The sequence below is a fragment of the Periplaneta americana genome, chromosome 2 (genome assembly GCF_040183065.1).
Source record: "Periplaneta americana isolate PAMFEO1 chromosome 2, P.americana_PAMFEO1_priV1, whole genome shotgun sequence".
NCBI lineage: Eukaryota > Metazoa > Arthropoda > Insecta > Blattodea > Blattidae > Periplaneta > Periplaneta americana.
In genome coordinates, this window is record NC_091118.1 from 27170370 (window position 1) to 27197974 (window position 27605).

Consider the following 27605-nt stretch of genomic DNA (forward strand, 5'->3'; position numbering starts at 1 on the left):
ATAAATACAAAGACATTTTCTGACTGGTTTTTCAAGGAACTCACCATTATTGTATGGAATCATCACATTACTTACTTCACACCCCTTCCAACTCTAGAAGTTATATTATAGGTTATAATGGAAATACTGTCCTGAACTTTCACAGAAGGACTTCTGCATAAGTGTCTTTTCAAGTTATTGTAAACGGCTTAGCTGGTTTTGTACTGAATTTTAATTAAACTTCACATATTAACAAAATGCAAAACCATATTGTAGGAAGTAGAAACATATTTTTTAGCTGTTACATTTTATTTTTTGATTATGTACATACGAGAATTTTCAAGCAGTTTTTTCCTTCAACCCTCCCACACAAAGGAAGAGGAATTGAAAGTAATGAAGACAGCTGAGAAACAAAAATATTGAAGACAGTTGAGAAACAAAAATATTGAAAATAATGAAGACAGTTGAGAAACAAAAATAATGATTTTATGCTCTTTGCCTAATACATATCTCTCACTTACTTATTCGTTTCAATTCATTACTTGACCTTTATAAAAGTCAAATGTTTCGTAATTCATTTAAATGGCACCAAAATACCATAACATCAATACTGATAAAATAACAGACTGAAAAAACGAATCTGCAAGTATAAAATTCTTAAATAAATACTGCACACTAAATCTCTAAAACCAGAATCATTTTATTTTTTTTTTATTGTGGAGATGTAAAAAATTCTATCCTAAAATTAAATTTGCCAACTGTTTTCTTTTCCCAGATCTCGCACATTTCACCTGTTTGTGATTTCCCATCTCTCATGTTTTTCTGGGTTCTTGCCACATTTTTTGCGTCATACAAAATAATTACTACCCGGTATTAATACTATATGTAATTTCGTATTAAAAACTTCATTATGATTTATGGTCGTAACGAACATAATGAGAAACATTTTTAAATAAATTAATAAACAAGAGTGACAATTGACTGTTTCGAAAACGATATATACTAAACATGTAAAACTTTTAAGAGTACTGGTACAAACTATGATAATTTTACTTCATTGCAGATGTGTCAAGCCATTCATTATAAATTTAAAAATTTGTTCTTTATTTATCTCCTATCTTTGTAAATTACCATACTTTTTCAATTATAATGCAACTTTGTGTAGAAGCATAACGACTAACTGAAATTTTTTCGATTCCCTGATCACAGTTACTTAAACAAAAATAGTTTGCAATCATAATCCGAAAAAAAAAAAAAAACTCGTTGAGGGAAAGTGTTGTTAAAATAACTACATTTATAAAAACGTAACTGAAAGTGAGTTTAAAGTTCGCAATAGAGCTATTTAAATGGTACCGAAGTATCACAATCTCACTATTAACAAGATAACCAACTTCAGAAACAAATCTCGAAGTATAAAATTCATAAATGCAATAAAACTGCAAAACAGCATCTCTGAAATCAGAATAACAAGCTTTTTTCTTTGAAGTAACGATAGAAAGAAATCTATCACAAGTTAAAGTAGGCCACGCCTTAATTTTGTCACTTAAAAACAGTTGAAAAGTGTTACCATGCTGCCATGTTGCCACCCCATTGTATAATCTGTACAAAATGTTGCAGCGACTTGCACTAAGGCAGTGATGTGTTGTCTCAACATTTAACACTTTGTGTCATGTGACTGAGGCTTCTCAAGCCCACACCAAATTGTTCTGTCTAACTATACAACTCTCATGCAGCCAACAGGTTCTTGATATTCTTTGGAGTAGCTTCTTCATTCAGGTGCTTCGTTGTATACCTGGAACAAGATAGAAATTGTACATACCCACGCATCCATACAAAAATTAAAATTTTTTTAAAGTCGAGTTCCGGATATTTTCAATATAATAATATACAAATTTGTATAGCTTAATGAAAGTATGCTTGTAAATTGAATTAATCTGCTTACTTTGTATTGTATATGTTTGTATAGTTTTGGCTGATGAATTGTATATGCTTTAAATTGAATAGTAAGCTGTACAGCTCTATTGATAAATTGTTTGTGTTTGTAATTTGAAGTAGTTTGCATGATATGTATTATCAATTTCTGTATAGGCCTATCACAACTGATTATGCCTTAAATTTAATTAACTTACTTGTTTTGTATTATACATATAGCTCAACTGATGAATGATCATTTGTGTTTGTAAATTTAATAATCTGAATGGCTATGTATTGTATATTTTTAGTAGAGCCACCTATGTAGCTCAGTCGGCAGACTTGCTGGGCTGCTGAACCGGAGCTGCGTTCGGGCTTGGGTTGGATCCCCCTTTAATCTCATTGAATGGTTTCTTCCGAGGTTTTTTCCAGCCGTGGGACTGAAGCCGGATGGTCTATGGCGAGTCCTCGGCATCAACCCCTTTGATTTGATTATCTGATTGGGTTTTTCCCAGGTTTTCCCCAACCAAAAGGCAAATGCCGGGTAATCTTTTGGCGAATCCTCGGACCTCACCTCATCTCACTACATCTCGCCAAAATATTGTAAAAAATTTCACAAAATTGTAAAAATTGTAGAAAATTACTAAATTGTAAAACTGTAAAAATTGTAATTGTAATATTGTACAATTTTGACTTGTTCCACATCTTAAAGCTTCATTGCTCATGTAAGATCTGTGGAATAAAATAAATGAATGAATGAATGAATACGAATGTCATATTGGGTTGATGCAAAAGTTCGTAGCATTTTTCACTGTGACAAAAGTTTTTATTTCAGATGAATAGAAAGCAGACATTAATCAGTAATATACAGTACTCTCCTACATCATCTATGACTCTCTGCCAATACTGGGATAGTTTTTCGATTTCACATCTGAAGAAATCTGCTGGTTTGGAATTAAAGAAGTCGTCAAACCAAGTATGTAAAGCAGCTTCGTTAACAAAGGAGTTCCTTGAAGACTATAGAGAACAGAAAAGGTGGAAATCTAAGGGCGCAAGATCGGGAGAATACGGAGGATGTGGAATCACCTCCCAACCAAGTTCTTGAATAGCTGCTTTTATAATGTTAGTGAAATGTGGACATGTATTATTGTGTTGCAGCAGCACTTTATGCAATCTTCCCAGTCGTTTTTCTTCAATTGCGGCCGCATGTCGTCCGAGTTATTGGCGATAAATGTCGGAAGTTATGTCACATTCCTGGAAAGCAATTCGTAGTTCCCACCAGATACATAACATCATCTTCGGTGGATGGACAGTAACTTTTGTACGGGATGTTGTGTGTTGAAATGACAAAACCATTTTCTTGCAGTGCTTTCTCCGGTGGCATTCTCTCCGTACACGGCAGAAATGTATCAAGCTGCCTCCACTGCCTTTGTTCCTCTATTAAACTCAAACAGAAGAATATGTCAGAGATGTTTTTTTTCAGTTGACACTGCATCCTTTTTAGCCCACAAATAGCACAAAGTTCCTCCAAATCCGACAAATTCAAGGTGTATTTACAAGCACAAGTAACAATGACAAATGATAAACAATCTCCTAATAACGTAGTGTTATGATGACGATCAAAAACGTTACAAACTTATGCATTAACTTAATAATAGTAAACAGTTAAATGGCATACTATGAAATTCATAATATATTATTATTATTATTATTATTATTATTATTATTATTATTATTATTATTATTATTATATAATATTATTATAAATGGTTTATACGGAACTACAGTGTAGGGCGAAATATTCGGAGAGTTAACATAAACATTTATGTTAAAAATATTCCGAAAATTTGTCAATAGCTGTAGAAATTATGATGTTTAATGAAACACCACAGTTAAAACAAATAATTTGATAAGTATTAATAGCAGCTAGATAAACTTGTAGTTGATATAGCGTCATTAAATAAGTTATTAAAACACACCGAGATTGAATCAGAATCAATTCTGGTATAATTGGTAAAAGTGTTCTGCCAAATGAATTATTACCTTGTCACTTCAAAAATAAGGACTAACCTTAACGCATTCAAAAGACCTTCTGAACGGGCAGCTGGCTGTTCTTTTAGGAGTTTCACACACCCTTTAACCTGGAATCATACCAACAAAATAAATCCGCATTTATACTTCGTTGCATACAACAAAAATCGGACTTTAAAAGTAACATGGATGTTAAACTACAGTGTTTTCCAGTGATAGGTACCAGTTTATTTGTCGGCCACTAGGTGGCAGTGGTGGTTGAGCAACTGCCGGGCGGCCAGTTCCCCTTCACTCGGCATTCAATACCTTATGTAATATTTCAATGACTAGTCAGTCTGAGATTGGAATATGTAGAGGAGTCGTGTCGTGTTGTGCCATGTCACGTGGAGATTGCGTAATGGTGAGATATTCTGTGCTTGAATATACATACTTTGTGAAAACTTATTATACGAAAAAAAAAAATCGTATGGAAAAACAAGGCGCAAATTTAGAAATAGTTTTCCAGGCCGTCCAGTTCCGATCAGGAGGGCAATAAAACAGTTAGTGAAAACTTTTATTGAAACAGGTTGTGTAACTGACGGAAAAAAACAACCACAATCTCATGTGGTTACAGAAGAAAAAAATTGACGAAGTTGGAATGTGAATGATGGTTTATTATGGCGATATGAACTCTGTACAGCACAAAATAGTCAACATTCTCAGCAGCTACTGTCATGACGGTGAATATAAAATTCTGTAATTAATATAACATATAATAATTAATGTTAAATACAACATATTATGGTTAGTAAGTATGCATGTAAGTTTTAATTTGGTGAAGTACCATGAATTTAAGGATCCGGTTGCAGGCGGTCACTCAAGCATGTGCCCCCCAGCGGACGAAGAATAAACCAGTACTATTGCTGGAACGTCCTGTATATAGACTTTGTTTTGGTCAAATCGCATTTAACAAATGAGCTTAGGAAAAAGAATACTTCCTATTACTACTACTATTTGAAGTAGGGTAAAGATTGGTAATATTGTGATAGTTCTTTTTGAGAATTTTTTACAATTTTACTGAGCCAGAGAAGGACCGGTTTTGTGCAGCAACTTGTCCACGAACATTCCCTTAATACGTTGACGCAAAAAACCAATCTTCCTCTCACTCAGTAAAGTTTTAATAAATTCTCAAAAAGAACTATCACAATATTACCAACCTTTACCCTATAAAGAAGTGTTCTTTCCTAAATATAGTGACTAACTACAGCCTGTAGGCTGTTTGGATTTGGAATATTTGCAACCAAAAGTAGACATAATTCTGCACGCAAAGTACAAGAGTCTAGAAACATGCAGGATTGTTCATTTCACTTATCTTCCCATATTTTATAAGAAACGAAATAAAGAAAACATTATTAGCAGATGAAGAGAAAGAGAGAGAAAATAAACAAAATACGTATGATAAGAACTTTCTTGTGTTAAATATTTGATATGACATGATATATTTATTCCACCAGCTTACGTTGGTCGTGATGGCCCTTCACATTTCTGTATACAGTGCCATCACTCCCTTGCATACATAACATTCTGCTTACGCTTTTTCTAAACCTCCGGCTATTACATATAAATGACCCTGATCACTTTTCTATCACGTCCCTCACCTCTGTTTCCCTCCCTTCTTCTTATATTTACCCTTCCCTTTCCTAGTTATCTATCTTATTCTTACTGATCTCATTCAACTAAACAATCACTTCTCTCAATCTCTTATTGTTTCCAACATTGTTTACATTAGTTGAATTCTTCCATAGTTGTCAACTTATTTATTCACTTGAATCACAAACGTCCACTGACCACTTATTCCCATTAATCTAATCTTTATACGATGAAAGAGTAATGGAACGGAGAAAAACTCTCTCCGGCACCGGGATTTGAACCCGGGTTTTCAGCTCTACGTGCTGATGCTTTATCCACCAAGCCACACCGGATTCCACCCCGGCGTCGGAAGAATCGTCTCAGTTTTAAGTTCCAACTCTTGGGTTGCCTCTAGTGGCCGCCCTCTGCACTACGTCATAGATATCTATGAACCTAGGACCGAAGTCCACACATGTGCTGAGGTGCACTCGTAATGAGCGACTAGTTGGCCGGGATCTGACGGAATAAGCGCCGTCTTAAATCACGAAGTGATTTACGCATATCATATATATATATATATATGATTTTAATGTACCGAAGTACATATGATATTTCCATGCAGATATTCTGCATCATCATACGATGAAAGAGTAATGGATCGGAGAAAAATTCTCTCCGGCGCACAGTGGTCTAAAATCCATATTTATGAGGACAAATGCAGAAAAATGACATGTAAAAAAATGAAATTAAATCCTTAAATTATTTTTCCTATATAACTGAGTAACACTCAATTGATTATCTTTATCAGCGGAGGTGGCTGCATAGCGAGATAAGAAGCCGGTAACATGCCACATTTCGCCACCCAGCATTCTTACTCAGCAAGCGCCGCGAGTCTGCCGTTTTCCTTGTGCTGTAACTCTGTTGTAAGTGGTCGATTCCATTCATATTTGGTACCAACATGTCAAGTAGTTCTTTAGGTATGTAACACTGTTTGTTTTTGTTACATTTAATGTTATTATAGTATGTAAAATTAGCATAAATGGACACGGGACAAAATATAAATATAACCATTGAGTGCAGACTTTGCTAAGGTAGAGAAAAAAAAAACCCCTTTCGTTCGTCCAAAAATGATTTTTTTTCACTTCCTCCACTATTTACCTCTATTTTAAATCTAGTCTTAAGGTGCGCAGATTTGCGGAAGTAATAATTTATGAGCACTATTCTTTCGAGGTGCAGTAGTGCAATTTTTCTCGGTTGCAGTTATTTCAATATCTGTGAACCGAATCCGCTTCCGCAGCATAATTCAGAGAATTCAAGATGACAGCTTGTTATTTATGTACCAAATAAGCTTCCCGAGTGCCCAGAAGGTGCAATAGAACCTAAAATGTTACATTTTTCCCCCCATAAGATTTTGTCTAAATGCATCCCCCTGTAAGGGGCACTTCTGCTTATACCAACGTAAACAGAGTTTGTACACAAAACAAATGTACAAAGTGTAACTACTGTATAAAATTTCATAAAAATCTGTTAGATAGGACAAAAGTTACTAATTTTGTCTAATTGCGCCCCCTTATAAAGGGTAGCTACACTTAGACCAACGTAATGAGAGCTTGTATACAAAACATACATGCTACCTGTAACTACTTTGTAAAATTTCATAAAAATCTGTTAAATAGGAGAAAAGTTACTAATTTTGTCTAATTGTGCCCCCTATAAGGGGTAGTTCTCCTTATACCAACGTAATCAGAGCTTGCATAGAAAACATATATGTTCCTTGTAACTGTTTTGTAAAATTTCATGCAAATCTATCAGATAGGAGAAAAGTTACTAATTTTGTTTAATTACGTCCCCCTATAAGGGGTAGTTCCCTTTATACCAACGCAACGAGAGCTTGTATACAAAACATACTTGCTACCTGTAACTACTTTGTAAAATTTCATAAAAATCTGTTACATAGGAGAAAAGTTACTAATTTTGTTTAATTACGTCCCCCTATAAGGGGTAGTTCCCCTTATACCAACGCAACGAGAGCTTGTATACAAAACATACTTGCTACCTGTAACTACTTTGTAAAATTTCATAAAAATCTGTTTAATAGGAGAAAAGTTACTAATTTTGTCTAATTTCGCCCCCTTATAAGGGGTAGTTCCCCTTATACCAACGTAACGAGAGCTTGTATATAAAACATATATGCTACCTGTAACTACTGTATAAAATTTCATAAAAATCTGTTAGGTAGCTGAAAAGTTATTAATATGTCCCGCTAAATTTGCATTCTCTACCACTGTGCGGTGCCAGGATTTTTCTCTGTTCCATTACTCTTTCATCGTATGATGAAGCAGAATATCTGCATGGAAATGTCATATGTACTTCGGTACATTAAAATAATATATATATCTAATCTGTATATTTTCAGACGAAGTAGTTTCTACAGTTTCATTATATTTCAATTCGCTCTCTTTATTATATTTGTATCACTACTTACTTATTATCACTCTCTGGTTGTTACTTGTATCTTATCCTTTTTCACTATTATTCCCTTGCCTTACTGTCTTTTCTGTCACTATCACTCTTTTCACTTTGTCACTTTCTTACGTTTTGTCACTCATGCTTTCTTGTGTTAAATATTTAACACAAGAAAGTTCTTATCATACATATTCCGAAGTGATACAGTGTTAAAAGTTGTGTAATCAAGATATATAAAATAAAATACAAAGGAATAGAAATAAGAAAAGAGAAAAAAAAAAAACTTGGAAAGAAAACGGGATCCACACAACCCGCGAGAACAAAACAAGCAAAGCAACCACTCTGTGATAGCAAGACAATACAGAATACTGCCGCTGTGTGATACCGCATTACTACGAGATGCACTATCAAATATTCTGGTATTATTAGAAATTGGTTCGATATTTCGGGCTTCATTATCACAAAATCTACTTCAAAAGTGGGATTTTCCTTAAACCAGTTTCCTTAAGAGCGGGAATTAATTAAATTATTCTTATGGTAATTTAACTCCATATGTAGATGAAATTATTGGGGATCATCAGTGTGGTTTTAGGCGTAATAGATCGACTATTGATCAGATATTTTGTATTCGACAGATAATGGAGAAAAAATGGGAGTATCAGGGTACAGTACATCAGTTATTCATAGATTTCAAAAAGGCATATGACTCGGTTAAGAGAGAAGTTTTATATGATATTCTTATTGAATTTGGTATTCCCAAGAAAATAGTTCGATTAATTAAAATGTGTCTCAGTGAAACGTACAGCAGAGTTCGTATAGGTCAGTTTCTGTCAGATGCGTTTCCAATTCACTGTGGGCTAAAGCAAGGAGATGCACTATCACCTTTACTTTTTAACTTTGCTCTAGAGTATGCCATTAGGAAAGTCCAGGATAACAGAGAGGGTTTGGAATTGAACGGATTACATCAGCTGCTTGTCTATGCAGATGACGTGAATATGTTAGGAGAAAATCCACATACGATTAGGGAAAACACGGAAATTTTACTGGAAGCAAGTAAAGAGATAGGTTTGGAAGTAAATCCCGAAAAGACAAAGTATATGATTATGTCTCGTGACGAGAATATTGTACGAAATGGAAAAATAAAAACTGGAAATTTATCTTTTGAAGAGATGGGGAAGTTCAAATATCTGGGAGCAACAGTAACAAATATAAATGATACTCGGGAGGAAATTAAACACAGAAAAAAGATGGGAAATGCCTGTTATTATTCGGTTGAGAAACTTTTATCATCCAGTCTGCTGTCGAAAAATCTGAAAGTTAGAATTTATAAAACAGTTATATTACCGGTTGTTCTTTATGGTTGTGAAACTTGGACTGTCACTTTGAGAGAGGAACAGAGATTAAGGGTGTTTGAGAATAAGGTTCTTAGGAAAATATTTGGGGCTAAGAGGGATGAAGTTACAGGAGAATGGAGAAAGTTACACAACGCAGAGCTGCACTCATTGTATTCTTCACCTGACATAATTAGGAACATTAAATCCAGACGTTTGAGATGGGCAGGGCATGTAGCACGTATGGGCGAGTCCAGAAATGCATATAGTGTGTTAGTTGGGAGGCCGGAGGGAAAAAGACCTTTAGGGAGGCCGAGACGTAGATGGGAAGATAATATTAAAATGGATTTAAGGGAGGTGGGATATGATGATAGAGAATGGATTAATCTTGCTCAGGATAGGACCAATGGCGGGCTTATGTGAGGGCGGCAATGAACCTCCGGGTTCCTTAAAAGCCAGTAAGTAAGTATTCTTATGGTAATTTGGCTGGGACTTAACAGGAAATGGGATGTTAAAATGGACTTTTACTGTAATACTTACGTCTACATTGGAAGCCTTAACAAATGCTCCTTGTGGGTGGACATGATCGTACAGGATGACTAGCCCCACCATGACCCGCAGCACGAACAGCTGCGTTTCCTCACGCTGGAACTGAGCTATAAGGTTCCTGCAACGATTTAAAGGGCTCAGTACGCAACCACATGAGAAGTGCAACCAACACAGCATTCTAAGAGTCTACTTACGGGCTCTCCAACATGCGAAGACATACTTTCGCCATTGTACTTAAGGTTTCTGTTGTGTTTTCTATTGGAATGTCTGAATTCTGGAACAAACAAGAACTCTTCAGTAATTACCAAATACTCATTGTTTAGAAAAATGTCTATTCTAAACAAATAATCCTCTAAAAAGCATTTCATTTATACATTTTTATGGGCCTGAAATAAAAAATGCATAAGTGAGAAAAACGTATAACTGAAATGGCATTTAATAACATCTGAAATAGCATTTGAAGACTCATATGGGAAGAATGAATTAAGTCAATTTAGTAAAATTTTCACAAGAGAAATTTATAACTTCACAGTTGAGCCATATTTGACTCTATAATACAATACTCAAATTGTTGTTGTTGTCTAGTGCCTTGCATTTGGCAATGAAGCCATTAGCAGTCGTGCTTTCCAATACTTTTGAACATGAGGGAAAGGTTAGTGGATCTAAATAACAACTATTTAGTCCTCCCGGCTAGGTCCGAAGGACCCGTTGACCAACGACAGGTGCGGTCCCCCTTGCATAATGGGGGTTTACGTCGGGTGATGTAACTGCCACATTGTAAAAACTGGTGCCCGTTAAGAAAACAGTTACATGAAAGCCACAACATACATGAGTATGAGTCCTAAAGATAAATACTCAAATTTATAACATATATTCTCGAAGAATATAAGATTTTTAGAAAAGTGTAGCTGCTTAAAGTCAAAGTTGGCTGATATATCACATTTCAAACTCCAATCCTGAAAATTTTACAATATTGACTTACCTTCTTCTTCCAGTGTGATCTTTATTTAATAACACGTGATTATTTCACAAAAAAGTTAGTTATTTTGACTAATGAATAAACTATGCCCTCAAATTGTGATCATGGTGTGTTACAAAATGTTTCACCGTTTCTAAAGCAGTAACAGCGCCATCATTTGACACAAGATTGTTGTAGGCAAGGACGGACAGCTTCTTTTGTGAAAATAAGGCAGAAGTAAGAAGTAGAAATTAAGAAAATGTAAAAATGTATGTCATTATGGAATGCCCATGCAGTCAAATTTTTCAGCTGGACACTGATGGATCCTCTAAAAATAACGAGAGACGATATCAAAAAGTGGACAGTCAAGTGAAATAAATTGTTTCCTGCTACCAGGAGTACAAGGACAATGTTTGGACACCATCTTGGGTAATGATTTTTAAAATGAACTTGTACACAAAATATTATACATACTATACATACTGTAGGTCTTCTAAAATTTAATGCTGGATTTTACTCACTATTAATGTAATACACAGCACACTTAATGGTGTATGACTAAAAGTTGTGATATAAAATATTTCTCCAAAACTGGGACTTATTTGTTACAAACCTGGGGCGAATTCTCTACCAATGGTGTTATGACAAATTGTTTGGGACGAATTCTCGCGATACAAATTGTCGTACATACGTTACATTATATTATATCCTAATGCATTTCATGTTGCGAAAAGAAGTGAAGAAAAGTTTACTTGCCTCTTTGACAAACGTGGAAGTGGCCTCACTGAGCACTTTCAGCATAGGAGTGGCATGCGCGTAGAACAGAGACATGCGATTGGCCAGCTCATTGGTCACTTCCCTCGTATCCAGGTGCTCGAAGCCATTATGGCTAGACATACGTTGTCTTGTGATCGTACGCCGATAATAGCTGAAATCGTTCTGGATTGCTGGAGTCTTCATCTGCACAAATAATTCACCAAGAAACTTATCAAAACCTCCCCTTCTGTGCACATTGTTGGATCTTCACACCATATACATAAATATAATAATTACAGGGGATTCAGACAATCGCGATGGTTGCGTGAATATGTCTTTGTTTTATTTTTATCATTAGGAACATAGTAATAAGTCTACAGTTTAATATTTTTTATTGTGTTTAGTTTATGGTTATTAAGTATTAAGAATATGACTGAGGTTTTCTTTTGCAAATAAAATATAAATTATATATCGTCTCTGCGCCTCGAAAATTTGCTGTGCTTTAAACAGATTTTTCAGGGGAAAGAAAGTATCAGTTTTAATTCCTTTGAGATTCAAATCCACTTTCGGTATAATTTCAATCTTTACATGAAAAATTAAGAATTTATACCAAAAGTAGCTTTGAAAATAAAGGAAATTAAAAGTGGTAATGTTTTTTTTCCTTTCTCCTGCACATAGCGGATTTTAGAGGTACAGCAATGATATATAACTTATAATTAAAAGACGTGTAAAAGAAATTCAAAACGTTCTCGGGCTTCCAGCCAGGTAATTGGTGATCCACCGATGTTTTAAGGATGCTCATCTTCCTCATCTTCAGGGTTAACTGTAATTAGGGGGATATCTTGCTCCTTATTTATAGTGCCGGAGGGAGTAGTCAGCCGAGGAGCTGGGCACTGATTGGCTGTCCATGTTCCAATGCGTTGCGGACCGCAGCGTGAACACGGCTGACATGTTGTCTTGAGTTGTGCGGTGCAGTTGACTGACCGCGGGTCTCTTGGTAGGCCCGGCAGACATGTTCTCATGTGTCCTCCATTGATTACGAGCCGCAGTCTGGGTATTAAGAAATTTTATAGTCGATGTCCTTGCTGAGTTGGAGACCAGAGTCTCGATTCAGGTTACCGCTTTCCGCTGCTATGGCCAGGGTTTCCTATACTCTCCAATCCCAGTAACCCGAACACTTTGCCAGGACCTCAGTATTATTGAAATTAGCCTAAATAAGGAGCAAGATATCTCCCTAATTACCAGTTAACTCTGAAGATGAGGAAGATGAACATCCTCGATACATTGGTGGATCACCAGCTTATTACCTGGCTGGAAGTCGATAACGTTTTGAATTATCACATCGCCAGGAAAGCTTCAGTAGTTATGTAAAATAAAATTTTAAATGTATGTGTGCATATAATGTAAGAAGGTCTGCCTATGTATATATATAATTTTTATGTTGATAAGTGAGTGATAGTTATATAACTGTCATTAAATACTGTAACGTACTGCAACCAAATAAATAAATAAACTTACTTACTTACTTACTGGCTTTTAAGGAACCTGGAGGTTCATTGCCGCGTCCCTATCCTGAGAAAGACTAATCCAGTCTCTACCATCATATTCCACCTCCCTCAAATCCATTTTAATATTATCTTCCCACCTACGTCTCGGCCTCCCCAAAGGTCTTTTTCCCTCTGGCCTCCCAACTAACACTCTATATGCATTTCTGGATTCGCCCATACGTGCTACATGTCCTGCCCATCTCAAACGTCTGGATTTTATGTTCCTAATTATGTCAGGTGAAGAATACAATGCGTGCAGTTCTGCGTTATGTAACTTTCTCCATTCTCCTGTAACTTCATCCCTCTTAGCCCCAAATATTTTCCTAAGAACCTTATTCTCAAACACCCTTAATCTCTGGTCCTCTCTCAAAGTGAGAGTCCAAGTTTCACAACCATACAGAACAACCGGTAATATAACTGTTTTATAAATTCTAACTTTTAGATTTTTTGACAGAAGACTAGATGACAAAAGCTTCTCAACCGAATAACACGCATTTCCCCATTATTTATTCTGCGTTTAATTTCCTCCCGAGTGTCATTTATATTTGTTACTGTTGCTCCAAGATATTTGAATTTTTCCATCTCTTCGAAAGATAAATATCCAATTTTTATAGTTCCATTTCGTACGATATTCTGGTCACGAGACATAATCATATACTTAGTCTTTTCGGGATTTACTTCCAACCCTATCGCTTTACTTGCTTCAACTAGAATTTCCAAGTTTTCCATAATCGTTTGTGGATTTTCCCCTAGCATATTCACGTCATCTGCATAGACAAGAAGCTGATGTAACCCATTCAACTCCAAACCCTGTCTATTATCCTGAACTTTCCTAATGGCATATTCTAGAAATAAATAAATAAATAGATAAATAAATTAATATATAAATATATATATATATATATATATATAAAATATTATATAACTTATAGGAGCTGAAAAAAAGGAACATTTTGAACATGTTTCTTATTTATAAACAGGAATTCCAAAAGCTTAAACTTGCGCCCTCTGTTAATATTCGTGTTTTCAAAGAACATGTAAATGTTTATAGTTATTAATTCATTTCTTTACGTATTTTTAACTTTTTATCATCATATTATTTACATATTCAGCAAGTACTGTATTTAAGGATATATGTACGTAAACGACCACAAATATTATCATAAAATCCAGGCTCTAAATTTCTAAAACTTTATAAGAAAATGAACTCATAATTGGACAAAAATTACAAGGTACCACAACAAGACTTATTAGAATTTAAATATCTGATTAAAGTATAAAAAGGGTTACTAATAACATTTTTCAAACCAATTTTATCAAAGTATGAAAAAAAAAAAAAATTCTGCAGTTACATCGTTTGGTAACCATAATATTGTTATGGTCTCTCTGACATCTTTAATATTTTTCCTGCATGTCATAAACACTTATTTCTGAAAAGTAGACTACTCTCAGACATGTAGAGTTGTTTATTTTAATACAATTAATTTTTTAATTGTCCTATATAAGATATATTAAAATTTACATAATGTTTTGTGAATTAATTTCTTTTATTTTCAAAGAAATGGGCATTATTGTAGTCTACCTTCTGTATAAATGCATGTTAAATAAGTGTACAAAATTTCAGATTTATATCTCTAATAGTTGTGGAGTTATGAAATAATATGTGTGAAAATTTTCAAATATTGGAAAATTTAATTTAAAGTAAAATGTGAATTCTAAAAAATATCATTAGTAATCTTTTTTATACTTTTATCAGATATTTAAGTTCTAATAAGTCTTGTTGTGGTACCTTGTAATTTTTGTCCAATTGTGAGTTCATTTCCTTATAAAATTTTAGAAATTTAGAGCCTGCATTTTCTGACAATATTTGTGGTCGTTCACGTACATATACCCTTAAGACAAGCCTTCGGGTTGTAATTACAATCTAATATTTTATCTCACGCCATACCTTATACTCATCAAACTTGAGTACGAATTCAAGAATCTCAGCAAATTGCTTCACAAGAGCCTGCTGCGTTTCGAGGTGTTGGGTAGGCGTCATCGGTCCTGAACACAGCTGGAACAGTATCTTGGGCACAACCACCTCTGTGAACAGACATAAATAACAAATATAACATTTTATAATGATTATTTAACGATGCTGTTCCAACTACACAGTTATCTAGCACCAAAAGAAGTGGCAACAGAAATATTATATTTTGGTGGGATGACGCCAAGCATTTGCCAAGAGATTTCCCCTTCAAATTACTGCATAAATCATTAAGAGTTGTGTAGGAATTTTCAATTCGTGTTGAATTTATTATCTATCAAAATACTTGCACTCGCAGCCTTAACACTTGTATTATTTATTAAATTTCTTACCCAGTTCTGTAGAAAATTCATAAAATCGTTTCAATCTAGAGACCAATGGCATTACCGCTTGCCATGCCCTCTGTTGGAACTCTTCTGTTGGCGTAGAGATTGCCTGAAAAAAAAAAATTAATTAGTATCAGGAACGAATCAAATGTTTATTGAACGGAAAATACAGCATTAAAGTTATTATGTGAATTTCTCACTGAAGGCAACCATTTCAGGTTCTGAAGTGAATAAGCAAGCATAAGCACCATGGACTATAATGGTGTTGTTTTCTAATGCCAGGCATTTGACAATAAAGTCATTTGACCTCTTGCACTCCAATATTTTTCAAAGATATTATCATGGTCAGCCACTGAAGCACAGATTTTGAGGTGTTCCGAATCTATTTCTTGATTTGAGTTGCACAATGGGCAGTTAAGGGACTGATATATTCCAATTCTATGCAGGTGTTTCGCCAAACAATCATGGCCTGTTGCCAATCTAAATGCAGCTACAGACGATTTTCGTGGTAAATCGGAAATTAACTGTGGATTTTGATGCAGAGAGTTCCATTTTTTCCCTTGCGATTGTGTTATCAAATTTTGTTTGTTGAAGTCTAAGTATGTAGATTTAATAAATCTCTTCACAGAGTAATATGTAGATTTAGTAACAGGTCTGTAAGTAGCAGTGCTGCCCTTCTTTGCTAAAGCATTCGCATTCTCGTTTCCCAGGATTCCACAATGGGATGGCATCCATTGGAATACAATTCTTTTATTGAGTGATATTAATTGAGAGAGCATTTTAGTTATTTCTGCTGTTTGAGATGAAGGTGTGTGTTTAGAGACTATCGATAGAATAGCTGCATGGACTATAATATAGACTAAGAATAAACACACATGCTATGCTATGAGCATTTGTGCACATTATTATTATTATTATTATTATTATTATTATTATTATTATTATTAAAATATTTAGATTATTGCCTGCTTGAATAGAAGCAGCTAAAGTAAGTATTTTTTTTTTTTTATTAACAGAGATTTTTCCTTAATACAAAGGTTTCTCTTCAACCAAACCAATTTGCTACTTTAAATTCTCTCTCCAAACATTCCTATTTTCTGCATCTTCTTCTGAAAGAAAAAAAAAATTGTAGAGAATATTTAACGTTGTATCTTCAAGTAGTCATTGGTCTTCTTTCTTCTACATCCCAGTTGTATATTCATTTAGGAATCCTCTCTACTCCCATTCATTGTACATGTTCATACCCCGTAATCTTTTTTCCATTATTGTAGATATATCTTCTTCCACCTCCATTGTTAGTCGACTCTCTGTATTTCGTGTTCTTTCTATTCTTGATTTTCTGGAAGCTCTTCTTAAAAAATCCATTTCAATTGCCCTTAGTTGCTTGTTATGTTGAGCATTCATTGTCCAGGTTTCTGTGCCGTATAATACAATGCTATGTACAATTGAATTTAATATCATCCATTTGGTTTCATTTATAATATTCCTACTCCGCAGAATCGAGTTCAACATACCAATCACTTTCCTTAAAAAAATTTAAATTATGGTTTATTTAACGATGCTCGCAACTGCAGAGGTTATGCCAGTGTGCCTGAATTTTGTCCCGCAGGAGTTCTTTTACTTGCTAGTAAATCTACTGAAATGAGCCTGTCGCATTTAAACCCACTTAAATGCGATAATCACTTTCCTTCCATTAATAATTTTTTAGTAGGCCTAGGTTTTTTATGACGCTTTATCAACATCTTAGGTTATTTAGCGTCTGAATGAGATGAAAGTAATAATGCCAGTGAAAGGAATCTGGGGTCCAGCACCGAAAGTTACCCAGCATTTGCTCATATTGGGTTGAGGGGAAAACCCCGGAAAAAACCTCAACCAGGTAACTTGCCCCGACCGGGAATCGAACCCAGACCACCTGGTTTCGCACCCGGACCACCTGGTTTCGCGGCCAGACTTGCTAACCATTATTCCACAGATGTGGACTATATTACTAATTCTTTTTGCAATTTCCACATTTGATGTTCCTCCTTTCTCTAAAATTAAACTTAAATAGCAAAAAATGTATTCACTTTTTTACTTTTCTTCCATTAAAAGTAAGTAATATTGGCTCTAATAGGTGTCTGTAAACATCTCTCTTGCTACTGCAGCAACGTTTCATATCACATCTAAAGAAAAAAAATATTTTAATAAATTACTAATAAATATATAATTTTGTTTGTAAAACTGCTGAGTTAGATATCTTTTTATGTGGGAGGGAATCATCTTACTGCACAACCTGCAAACTGAAGGACCAGGTATTACAGAAAATGAATTAAAGGAGTCCACACCTGTGGAGTAACGGTCAGCGCATCTGGCCGCGAAACTAGGTGGCCCAGGTTCGAATCCCTGTCGGGGCAAGTTATCTGGTTGAGGTTTTTTCCGGGGTTTTCCCTCAATCCAATACGAGCAAATGCTGAGTAACTTTCGGTGTTGGATCCCGGACTCATTTCACTGGCATTATCACCTTCATTTCATTCAGACGCTACATAACCTAGATGTTGATACAGCGTCGTAAAATAACCCAATAAAAATAATTTAAAAAAAATTAAAAGAATTTTGATTTAATAATATACACCATTATCGAGGATGGTGGTTAGGACGCTTGCATTTAAGACTTGTATTCAGGAGGTTCCGGGTACAAACCCCAACCTGATATGAGGTTTTTTCGTGGTTTCCTCCATCTTTTATATTATATATTTCCAGTAATAAAGGCAAATGCCTGGTCGGGGCATCAGATGTCTTCAGGTTAGAAAAAACACGGCCAACAATGCTGAACATTACATTTTAGTGGACAGTTCTTAACAGCAGACATTTTTTACATATCTATAGGTGTTTAATATAGAGAAGTTTTACAGTATACAAATTTCTAAAATCATCCCAGCTGCAAGAACGGAACATCAGATAGTCGAAGGTCACCACACGGCAACAGAAGATAGTAATGAGGTTAAGAACCCACATGATGACGAACGAGGAAGTATAAACATGATGACTCGACATGAAGAGGGAAGTAGCATTAAACTGCAGAGTAAGAGGAATGATAAGAAAGCACTTGAATGTGAGGATGAGCAGCACAAGGAGCATGGGAACAGGGAAGAAGACAAGTGGTCGAAAAAAGATTATCCAGGAGTTGGGAAGTGAAAATAGGGGAGGAAGTGAGAGTAGTAAGGGTGGGATTGTAAACAGAAATTTAGAAGACTCAAATCCAGTGACTATTGGGGATATGGAAAATTTTAGAAGCATGATGGTTAGAAAATGCGAGGAATTATAGTCGCGACGCTGTTATTTCCAGCGTGACTCCGCCTCTTTGCTTACGTCTTAGGAAGTGAAGGCTCTACAAAGTCTAGGTAGGTAGTATCATTCGCCATTTTTGTTCTTTCGTTGCCGAGCTACCAGACAAGGGATCTATTTGCCACACCGTTAAACATTATCATGTCGTAGCTCCTATGATAATAAATCAAACGCACTGTAATTCAGCAAATAATTGAGCTGCAAATAACGTCTTTGTGTGCTTTCTGCGAACGCCAACGAAAGAGCCAAAATGGCGGGCGATTATATTAAGTATTTATCGAGCCTTAAGAAATGAATAACGTCTTCATAAGCGAATCACAAGATGCACACGTTTAAATGTAGCCGACCTGCAACGCGATTGGCTGCTGGAAATTAGAGCGACGGGACTATAAGTCAAAAGTTAATTGAGATGATGGGGATAACGAAAAGTGGTGAAAAAATATGGTGGGGGGAGAAAGGCTTACAAGCAAGTGAAGAAAATGCAAGCTACGAAAAAAACGCACACGCACGCACGCACGTACACACACACACCCACCCCCCTCCCCCCAACCACTGATTCTTTCACTAGTGACGACCATGAAAGTGATGATGAATAGAGGTAAGGGAGCATATATTATTGACTGATATTTTGTTGCACATATTAACATTAAGTTGTAACTCTTTTTTTTCATTTATTTATTTTTATTTACTTATAGAATTATTCAAATTCAGAAACAACTAAGTAAACTAAAAGAACTCCAAAAGGAAATAACATTTCAATGGATACCTGGTCCTTGTGGTATACCTGGAAACGAGAAAGTCGATAATATTGCAAACAGGCAACATATTTGCAACCACGACCTCTTCAAGTGATATCTCTATCCAGTGCTTTTGCTTCAGTAAAGTCTCATTTTACAAACCTATGGATCAAAAAATGGCTCTCTTCCGACAAAGGAAAAATTTTACAATCTGTACAAAAGAAACCAAATGGCCTGGAAATGTACAAAAACTTGCCCAGACATGTTCAAACATTTTTAACAAGAGCCAGAACAAGTCAAATTGTCACTCAATTGTACTTACACCGATTTCACATTTCTGATAATCCTACTTGTCTGTGGTGTAATAATCATGATGAAGGTCTGGAACACATTCTTCTATACTGTCCGTCCATAAACCACAAAAGAAGTAAATTAAAATCATCAGTACCAGTTGCAGAAGACACAGCCCTACAGTATATATTGACTACACCCTACCTCTGGCTACTAGCAACAGGCATCTATAATGAACACCGATCAAAATACCCCTCATTTCTCGTGAAAAACAACAACTGAATAGACTACAGTGGACTTTATGTTGCCAGCAAACAGCTGGATACATTAAGAAGATTGATTATTGATTGACTGATTTATTTATTTATTTATTTATTTATTTATTTACTTATTTACTTACTTACTTATTTACTTACTTATTTATTTACTTATTTACTTACTTATTTACTTATTTACTTACTTATTTATTTATTTATTTATTTATTTATTTATTTATATATTTATTTATTTTGCTATTGTAGGTAGAGTCACAACAGCATGTGAAGATTATGACAAATTGATATTTTACTTAGTTTTGGAGTACATTATTATGTAGGATTAATTTTTTGTAAATAAAACACAAATTACAACTACTTTTTTTTTAATTATCTCTCCTAAACTTAGGGTGCACGGAATGGAATATCCAATGGCGCTGAGCATTCGCATATATATCAATATAAATTTCTACAGTGAATCATTATTTTTACCATGGCCACTAAAATCTTGTCATTTAATTAATGCCATTACTGTTGTAATTGCCAATGCTATCAGGATCACAATCAGAATCATATTCTTCCTTCTATAAATCATCACTAATAGAAAACTTCACTCTCATGAATACTGTATTCATAAAAGTGTTGCAACATGCAGCTGCGAGTAAAACACCACCACAGCATGCTGACTGTACTTACTTCTCTGATTTCTTTCCCTGCTCCTTTGTAGCACTGAATCTCTTCCAGTATGGGTTCTGAATTCCTCAGCACACGCTGAACCTCTTCAAATGTCTCCTGCTCTCCTTCTGTTGGCTGGGCATCTGGAAACAATACTCTGTTAATTAATGCACTTTCCTGTCAAAGAATAAGGATTCACAATGCTGCTTTAAATTACCGGTTCTTCTGTATGGTTGTGAAATTTGGACTCTCACTCTGAGAGAGGAACATAGGTTAAGGGTGTTTGAGAATAAGGTGCTTAGGAAAATATTTGGAGCTAAGCGGGATGAAGTTACAGGAGAATGGAGAAAGTTACACAACGCAGAACTGCATGCATTGTATTCTTCACCTGACATAATTAGGAACATTAAATCCAGACGTTTGAGATGGGCAGGGCATGTAGCATATATGAGCGAATCCAGAAATGCATATACAGTGTTAGTTGGGAGACTGGAGGGAAAAAGATCTTTAGGGAGGCCGAGACGTAGATGGGAGGATAATATTAAAATGGATTTGAGGGAGGTGGGATATGATGATAAAGACTGGATTAATCTTGCACAGGATAGGGACCGATGGCGGGCTTATGTGAGGGTGGCAATGAACCTTCGGGTTCCTTAAAAGCCATTTGTAAGTAAGTAAGTAAGTAAGTAAGTAATGCTGCTTTAAAAATAATCACCAAGATGACTGTGTTAATAAATAAAAGAGACTGACAGAGGATTTAAGGAACTCTCATTGATTGTGTAAATGTCTATACTCCAACTGAGGACCGTTTTTGCAAAACTTGCTAACTGCAAAATTTTCAAAATTGAGATTTTGGTGGATTAGTTAACATAAGACAGGCCTCTACATGATGCTAAAGGCTTCTTAGGAAAATCTTATTATTTCCTTCACAGTAGTGTGTCAAAGTGTGATCGTTTTTTTCAAAACTTGCTTTCTGCTATGAGAGAGCTATAGCAAAACTTGCAGTTATTTCAGTTTTTTTGTTTTTCCTATAAAATTTAGTTTTTACAGTTAGCAAGTTCTGCAAAAACGGTCCTCAATTACAGTAATAAAATACAATATGTTATTTTTTTAACGTTGTCTTTTACTTGATATTCATGTATACAGGGTGGAAGGAAACTGACGCACCAAAATTTAAGAGGTGATTCTACATGTTAAATGTAACAAAACTTTTATTACAATTTTCCTTCGATAAAGCACCATTATGCAGGAAAGAATAGTCTTTGCCCAATGTTTGCAGTGCTCCATTGCGGTAATGGCCCAACAGAAATGGCTAATTGCTATACACGCAGATAGGTAAAAATAATCTGAACAGTTTATGTCTTGAATCTTTTTTTGCATATCAAACCGTTTAAGCATGAATTTAAATTGAATAATTGCGAAAATCGTTAAAAATGAATCTTAAAACACAACACTCTGCCGCACATCACCAACTGAGTACAGCAGAGGGGGAGGGGAAGGTAAGGAGTATAGCCCACATTTAGTAGAGTTATTGCAATAACTGTGATGTCAAATGCTTCATAGAAACATAATGGTTTCCTCCAAAATGGTGAATGTTGAGAAAAAAAACTTATTTAGGTTTTTCAAATCTCTCCTCATGATCTATTACAAGTTTCATTTTTGTGCAGAAGTTACCATCCACCCTGTATACATAACCTATACAGCCAATACGTATGGAAACATCGAGACACAATACACAGAGAATGGAGCGAAATGGACCACATGGCAGTACATCACACTTGACGATGTGTGTCAGAGGAAGAACAATAAAATTGTTTGTATACATCTGAAGTCTGATTAGTGTAATATATAGCTAGTCGGCGATGTATGCAATGGAGGGGGAAAAGGAGCTGGCCATCCTACCCCATTATCTCCTGGCCTAGTTGCCTCAGAAGTGGCGCCTTGTTGGTAATCACTTGTGAGGTTCAGACTTGTCTTCGGACAGTTGACTAAACAACAACAAATACTCAGACTTCAACAAACAAAATTTGATAACACAATCTCAAGGGAAAAAATGGAACTCTCTGCATCATAATCCACAGTTAATTCCCGATTTACCACGAAAATCGTCTGTAGCTGCATTTAGATTGGCAACAGGCCATGATTGTTTGGCCAAACACCTGCATAGAATTGGAATATATCAGTCCCCTAACTGTCCATTGTGCAACTCAAACCAAGAAATGGATTCGCAACACCTCAAAATCTGTGCTTCAGTGGCTGACCATGATAATATCTTTGGAAAATATTGGAGTGCAAGAGGTCAAATGACTTTATTGTCAAACGCCTGGCATTAGAAAACAACAACAATAAATTAAAAATAAACTTCAGATATCTGAATGCACACAAAAATATTTTTCTTCTTCTTCTTTTGACTTTCCAGATTAAAATATAGTTCGTGTTCTGATTTTTATTGGTTCGTTCATCTTTTGAGTGACCTTTTAGACTTTTCTGCCTCCTCTCGACTTGTATGACATTGCTACTTTTGGAAATCGAGAATTTTTCTACAAGCACTTCCTTTATAATGCCAAAAAAAAATCTGTGCTTCAGTGGCTGGCCATGATAATATCTTTGAAAAATATTGGAGTGCAAGAGGTCAAATGACTTTATTGTCAAACGCCTGGCATTAGAAAACAACAACAACATAATGCCAAAAAAGAAATGTATGTAACTTAATTTATAAATCACTTGATTTAAGTGGATATCATTAACTATACAAGATTTGATGGGCAAGCAGGCGATTATAAAAGAACAGTTTAAATTATATTTAAGAATATTTACTTATCAATTTCCACATTTGCTGGCTGAAATTACATAAAATACCTTTTTTTTTAAGATAATATCTTCTAAGTTCCTTGCTCGATAGCTGCGTGGTCTAATTCATCATGCTTTGACTTGTGCTGGTTTTGAGTCCTCATGAGGGAGGAAACTTTTCTTGAAATGTCGGCCAATATATGGGACCAATGCCCATCCAGCATTGTGATGAACTTGGGAAACTATAGTGAGTACTGAAACCAGTTTCATTTTTATAATTGGTTATTTTACGACGCTTTATCAACTGCTGTGGTTATCTGGCATCTGAATGAGATGAAGGTGATAATAACAGTGAAATGAGTCCAGGGTCCAGTGCCGAAAGTTATCCAGCATTTGCTTTTAATGAGTTAAGGAGAAACCGCGGAAAAAACCTCATCCAGGTAACTTGTCCCAACTGAGATCTGAACCCGGGCTCGCTCGTTTCACGGTCAGGCATGCTAACCATTACTTCACAGCGGTGTATGACATAGTTTTCAACATATGCTTTGATAAATTAAAGATCAACATAACGTTTCCTTACTATCTCTTCATGAATGGCTGCATTTTTATCTCCACATTCTGTGGCCGCATTTTAAATACCTTTTAGATATCCCTACATAATCAAACTCGATGGTCCCAAAGACTATATTTTTGTTTTCTTTTTCTTCAATTATGTTTTATTTAATGATGCTCGCAACTGCCGAAGTTATATCAGCATTGCTAATGTGCCAGAATTTTATTCCGTAGGAGTTCTTTTACATGCCAGTAAATCTATTAACATGAACCTGTCACATTTAAGCACACTTAAATGGCATCGACCTGGGCCGGGATCGAACCCGCAATCTCGAGCACAGAAGGCCAGCCTCTACCGACTGCGCCACCCAGGCCGACTATTTTTCTTGTTAATAAAATCAATAGCTCATAGCAAAATAATGTAAATTATACCTATTATTATGACAATGAATTTAACAATCTGACAACGAATTTTGTGCGAGATCGTGCGTATTTGCTTGGTTTCCGCACAAAACCTATCCGCGGAAAGTCTAAAATTCCACATTCAGTATTCCCGACCTAACACACATAACAATTTCCCTCTTCTTACCGCTTAAGTGACATATTGATTTTACTGCTTTAGGCTTTTAACATATTATTTTTAGAGATGTTCAATATAGTAATAATTATAAATTGGAAACTTACCACTGCAATTTCACTTAAATTGCACTGTTAATTATTGTTTTTAAATATTTGCAAAAATCATTACATAATCTTACCGTTTGTTTTAAGTTCGCATTTATAGACTGGGGGAAAAAAAACAGACTATATCACGGCCTGCTGGAGTATAGTAAACACAGAAAACATTTTAAAGCAACAATGTTGAAGATAGATATTTTTGTTTTACAAATTTGCCGTCATTGAACAGAAACCAAGATGGAGATTTCATTGCAACTAATTAGAAATTCCTTTTTCAGGTATGTAATAAACGATCTTCGCACAAAATAATGTACGATACACGAGCGGTATATTTTCTTTCAATTCTCGGAAATTAAGAAAGCTCAACAATGTTTCGCTTTTTCAAACTTTTCCTCGAACATGAAAACTTCAACATATCGCTCTTGTAACGCATATTACTATTTGTCTTACAATGGCATGTGACAATGATTTGTGAAAGTGAACATGTCTAACAAAGGGAAGGAAAAATAAAGTGGTAAACATATATCGGCCAGAAATACTAAAATAAAATAAGGTAATTCTACAGAAGAAGTGGACCAAAGGAGGCACTATTTTTCTTTAACATTATACAGTGCGATCGAAAAGTCCCTCCGCAGCTCCATTAGTGCTGTAGAAAGTTGGCACTTCTCCATTAATTTCGATTTGACAACCTCACATCCCCAGTCCATCATATGTTTAGCAGCCAGTGCTGCCACTTCAATTCTCTGCCTAGTGGATTCTCTTCCTGCCACAGGCTACAGAAACACTGCGGAGAGACTTCTCAATCACACTGTGTATTGTTTACTACAAATAGTGTAGAGTACCATACTAGCATGTGGTTTTACTTTCTGGCACCCGATACTTGCCACAGACTAATCTATATGGTAACTATTCACCTGTTGTATGTAGCAATGAATGGCTGTATCACCGCTATATTATCCACATCAGACATCAATTTAAATCGTGATCTGTTCACTCCTGACACAAAACATGTTTGTTAATTATATCGAAGTATCATCTCTTCGACAATAATCTAGTCTAGTAAGTTAGTAGGTTATTTTACGATGCTTTATCAACATCTTAGGTTCTTTAGCGTCTGAATGAGATGAAGGTGATAATGCCGATGAAATGAGTCCGGGGTCCAACACCGAAAGTTACCCAGCATTTGCTCATATTAGGTTGAGGGAAAACCCCGGAAAAAACCTCAACCAGGTAACTTGCCCCGACCGGGAATCGAACCCATGCCAACTGGTTTCGCGGCTAGACGTGCTAATCGTTACTCCACAGGTGTGGACAATCTAGTCTATCTTTACTGACACTAAAAATGCTGTCTTGTTGGTGAGGTACAGGTCCCCAAGCACCCACTGTCCAGAAATTTTCGCCTGGACCTCTTGGGCAAACTTAGGGTCTAAGTATTTAAATTACATGTCTCATCAGCACGTGTCATTATAGTGACAATAAAGCCATTCATTACTATGTGCAACAGAAGAATAGTTTAGGTTATGCTGTGCCATGTATTGGATGCCAGAAAGTTAAAACACATGTTTAGTACTCTAGGTATACTAGGCCTGAACATAGTACCGGTATGCAATTATTAAAGAAAAATTATACCTCCTTTGGTCTAGTTTGGGAGAATTACCAAAATTAATCAAAACATTTTACAGCCATTCTTCTGTAACATACACCTCACACTCAAAATTATTTACCATGCTGCGAAAAAAGAAAAGATGTGTTCGTAGAATCTTTGTGATGCCTTAATTTTCCGTTTAAAATAAAGTAAAATATGTTTCACATGTTATTTGTCACAACCGTTACAAATTAATGTCACATCCGTTACAGAAAATAACATCATTTGAAATTTAAAATAAACACCCATGGAACTCATGAACACAGATTGTTAATGTCATCCTTTAGCAGGTTTGCCAACCGTCCAAGTTTGACCTGGACAGTCCAGGAAAAGGACTTTTGGTCCTGCCCTTGACGTTGAATGTCCAGGAATTGAGATTTTCGTGCTGTCTGAACGAGCTGGATATTCAGTTGGATGATATGATGGTCTATCTTAAGAAATGTGTATGAATATAATGCTTCTGATGAACAGTCTGTGGATATGCTGTAATTACTGAAATTTGTAATATCTGTAATGCCAGTTCCAGTATCTAATGCCTTCTGTGAAATAATTTTCAGTTTACTCCGTCACATCTAAACAGATAACGAAACAAACTGTCTGGAAATCTGATCAAGACACAGTTGCAAGTAAAAGTTAATTTTGGAGTATCATGTTCTGAAACTGTTCAGTTTTCTAAGGACAATCCCAGTATCATTTCTGCAGCAAAACTTGAAAATAAATACAGGTTTAAGAGGAATTAATGAAGATTTCTGGGACAAATTTCAGAAAACGGACTCCTTCCTTTCCATCTTACTTCAAAATTCCATCCTTGTGCACACAAAATAAATTATTGCCTTTTCGTAAGCATGATGATGCACATTTGACAAATGGAGACAAATCTGCTCTCTTTTAGTGTTTTAAGATATAATTTTCAGTGAGGAAATACTGAAATTTTCCCGATTTTTCATTAGAAAGTTAGCACCGTCTATCTAGTGTTTCAGATTTCCATTGTTCTGTGTTGTGGTGACTGTTAAATATTATGATTGATGATCAGTATATACACTTCTGTGGTTATTTTGTGTCAGTATTTCCATTTAAATTCAAATGTAAAATTTGAAGTATGTCCAGGAATCAGCTAACAGAAAGTTGGCATCTCTATACTTTAAGTACCGGTAAATAATTTTTAAGG

At 35.4% G+C, this 27605-nt stretch overlaps 1 protein-coding gene across 2 annotated transcripts in view; it reads right to left on the reverse strand.

Annotated features, from left to right (window-relative positions):
• Nucleotides 1-1223: 1223 nt before the first annotated feature.
• Nucleotides 1224-27605, reverse strand: part of LOC138691251 (CYFIP-related Rac1 interactor B) — a 92199-nt gene continuing 65817 nt past the window's right edge. The window contains exons 3-10 of one of the 2 annotated variants that reach the window (XM_069813084.1): nucleotides 20794-20915; nucleotides 15498-15600; nucleotides 15085-15221; nucleotides 11590-11793; nucleotides 10070-10149; nucleotides 9867-9993; nucleotides 3961-4031; nucleotides 1224-1771 (exon numbers count right to left, since the gene is read on the reverse strand). In XM_069813084.1, the coding sequence (XP_069669185.1) occupies nucleotides 1705-1771; nucleotides 3961-4031; nucleotides 9867-9993; nucleotides 10070-10149; nucleotides 11590-11793; nucleotides 15085-15221; nucleotides 15498-15600; nucleotides 20794-20915 (911 nt within the window). In that variant the 3' untranslated portion in view covers nucleotides 1224-1704. The remainder of the gene's footprint in view (nucleotides 1772-3960; nucleotides 4032-9866; nucleotides 9994-10069; nucleotides 10150-11589; nucleotides 11794-15084; nucleotides 15222-15497; nucleotides 15601-20793; nucleotides 20916-27605) is intronic. The other variant, XM_069813076.1, reaches the window with a different exon arrangement.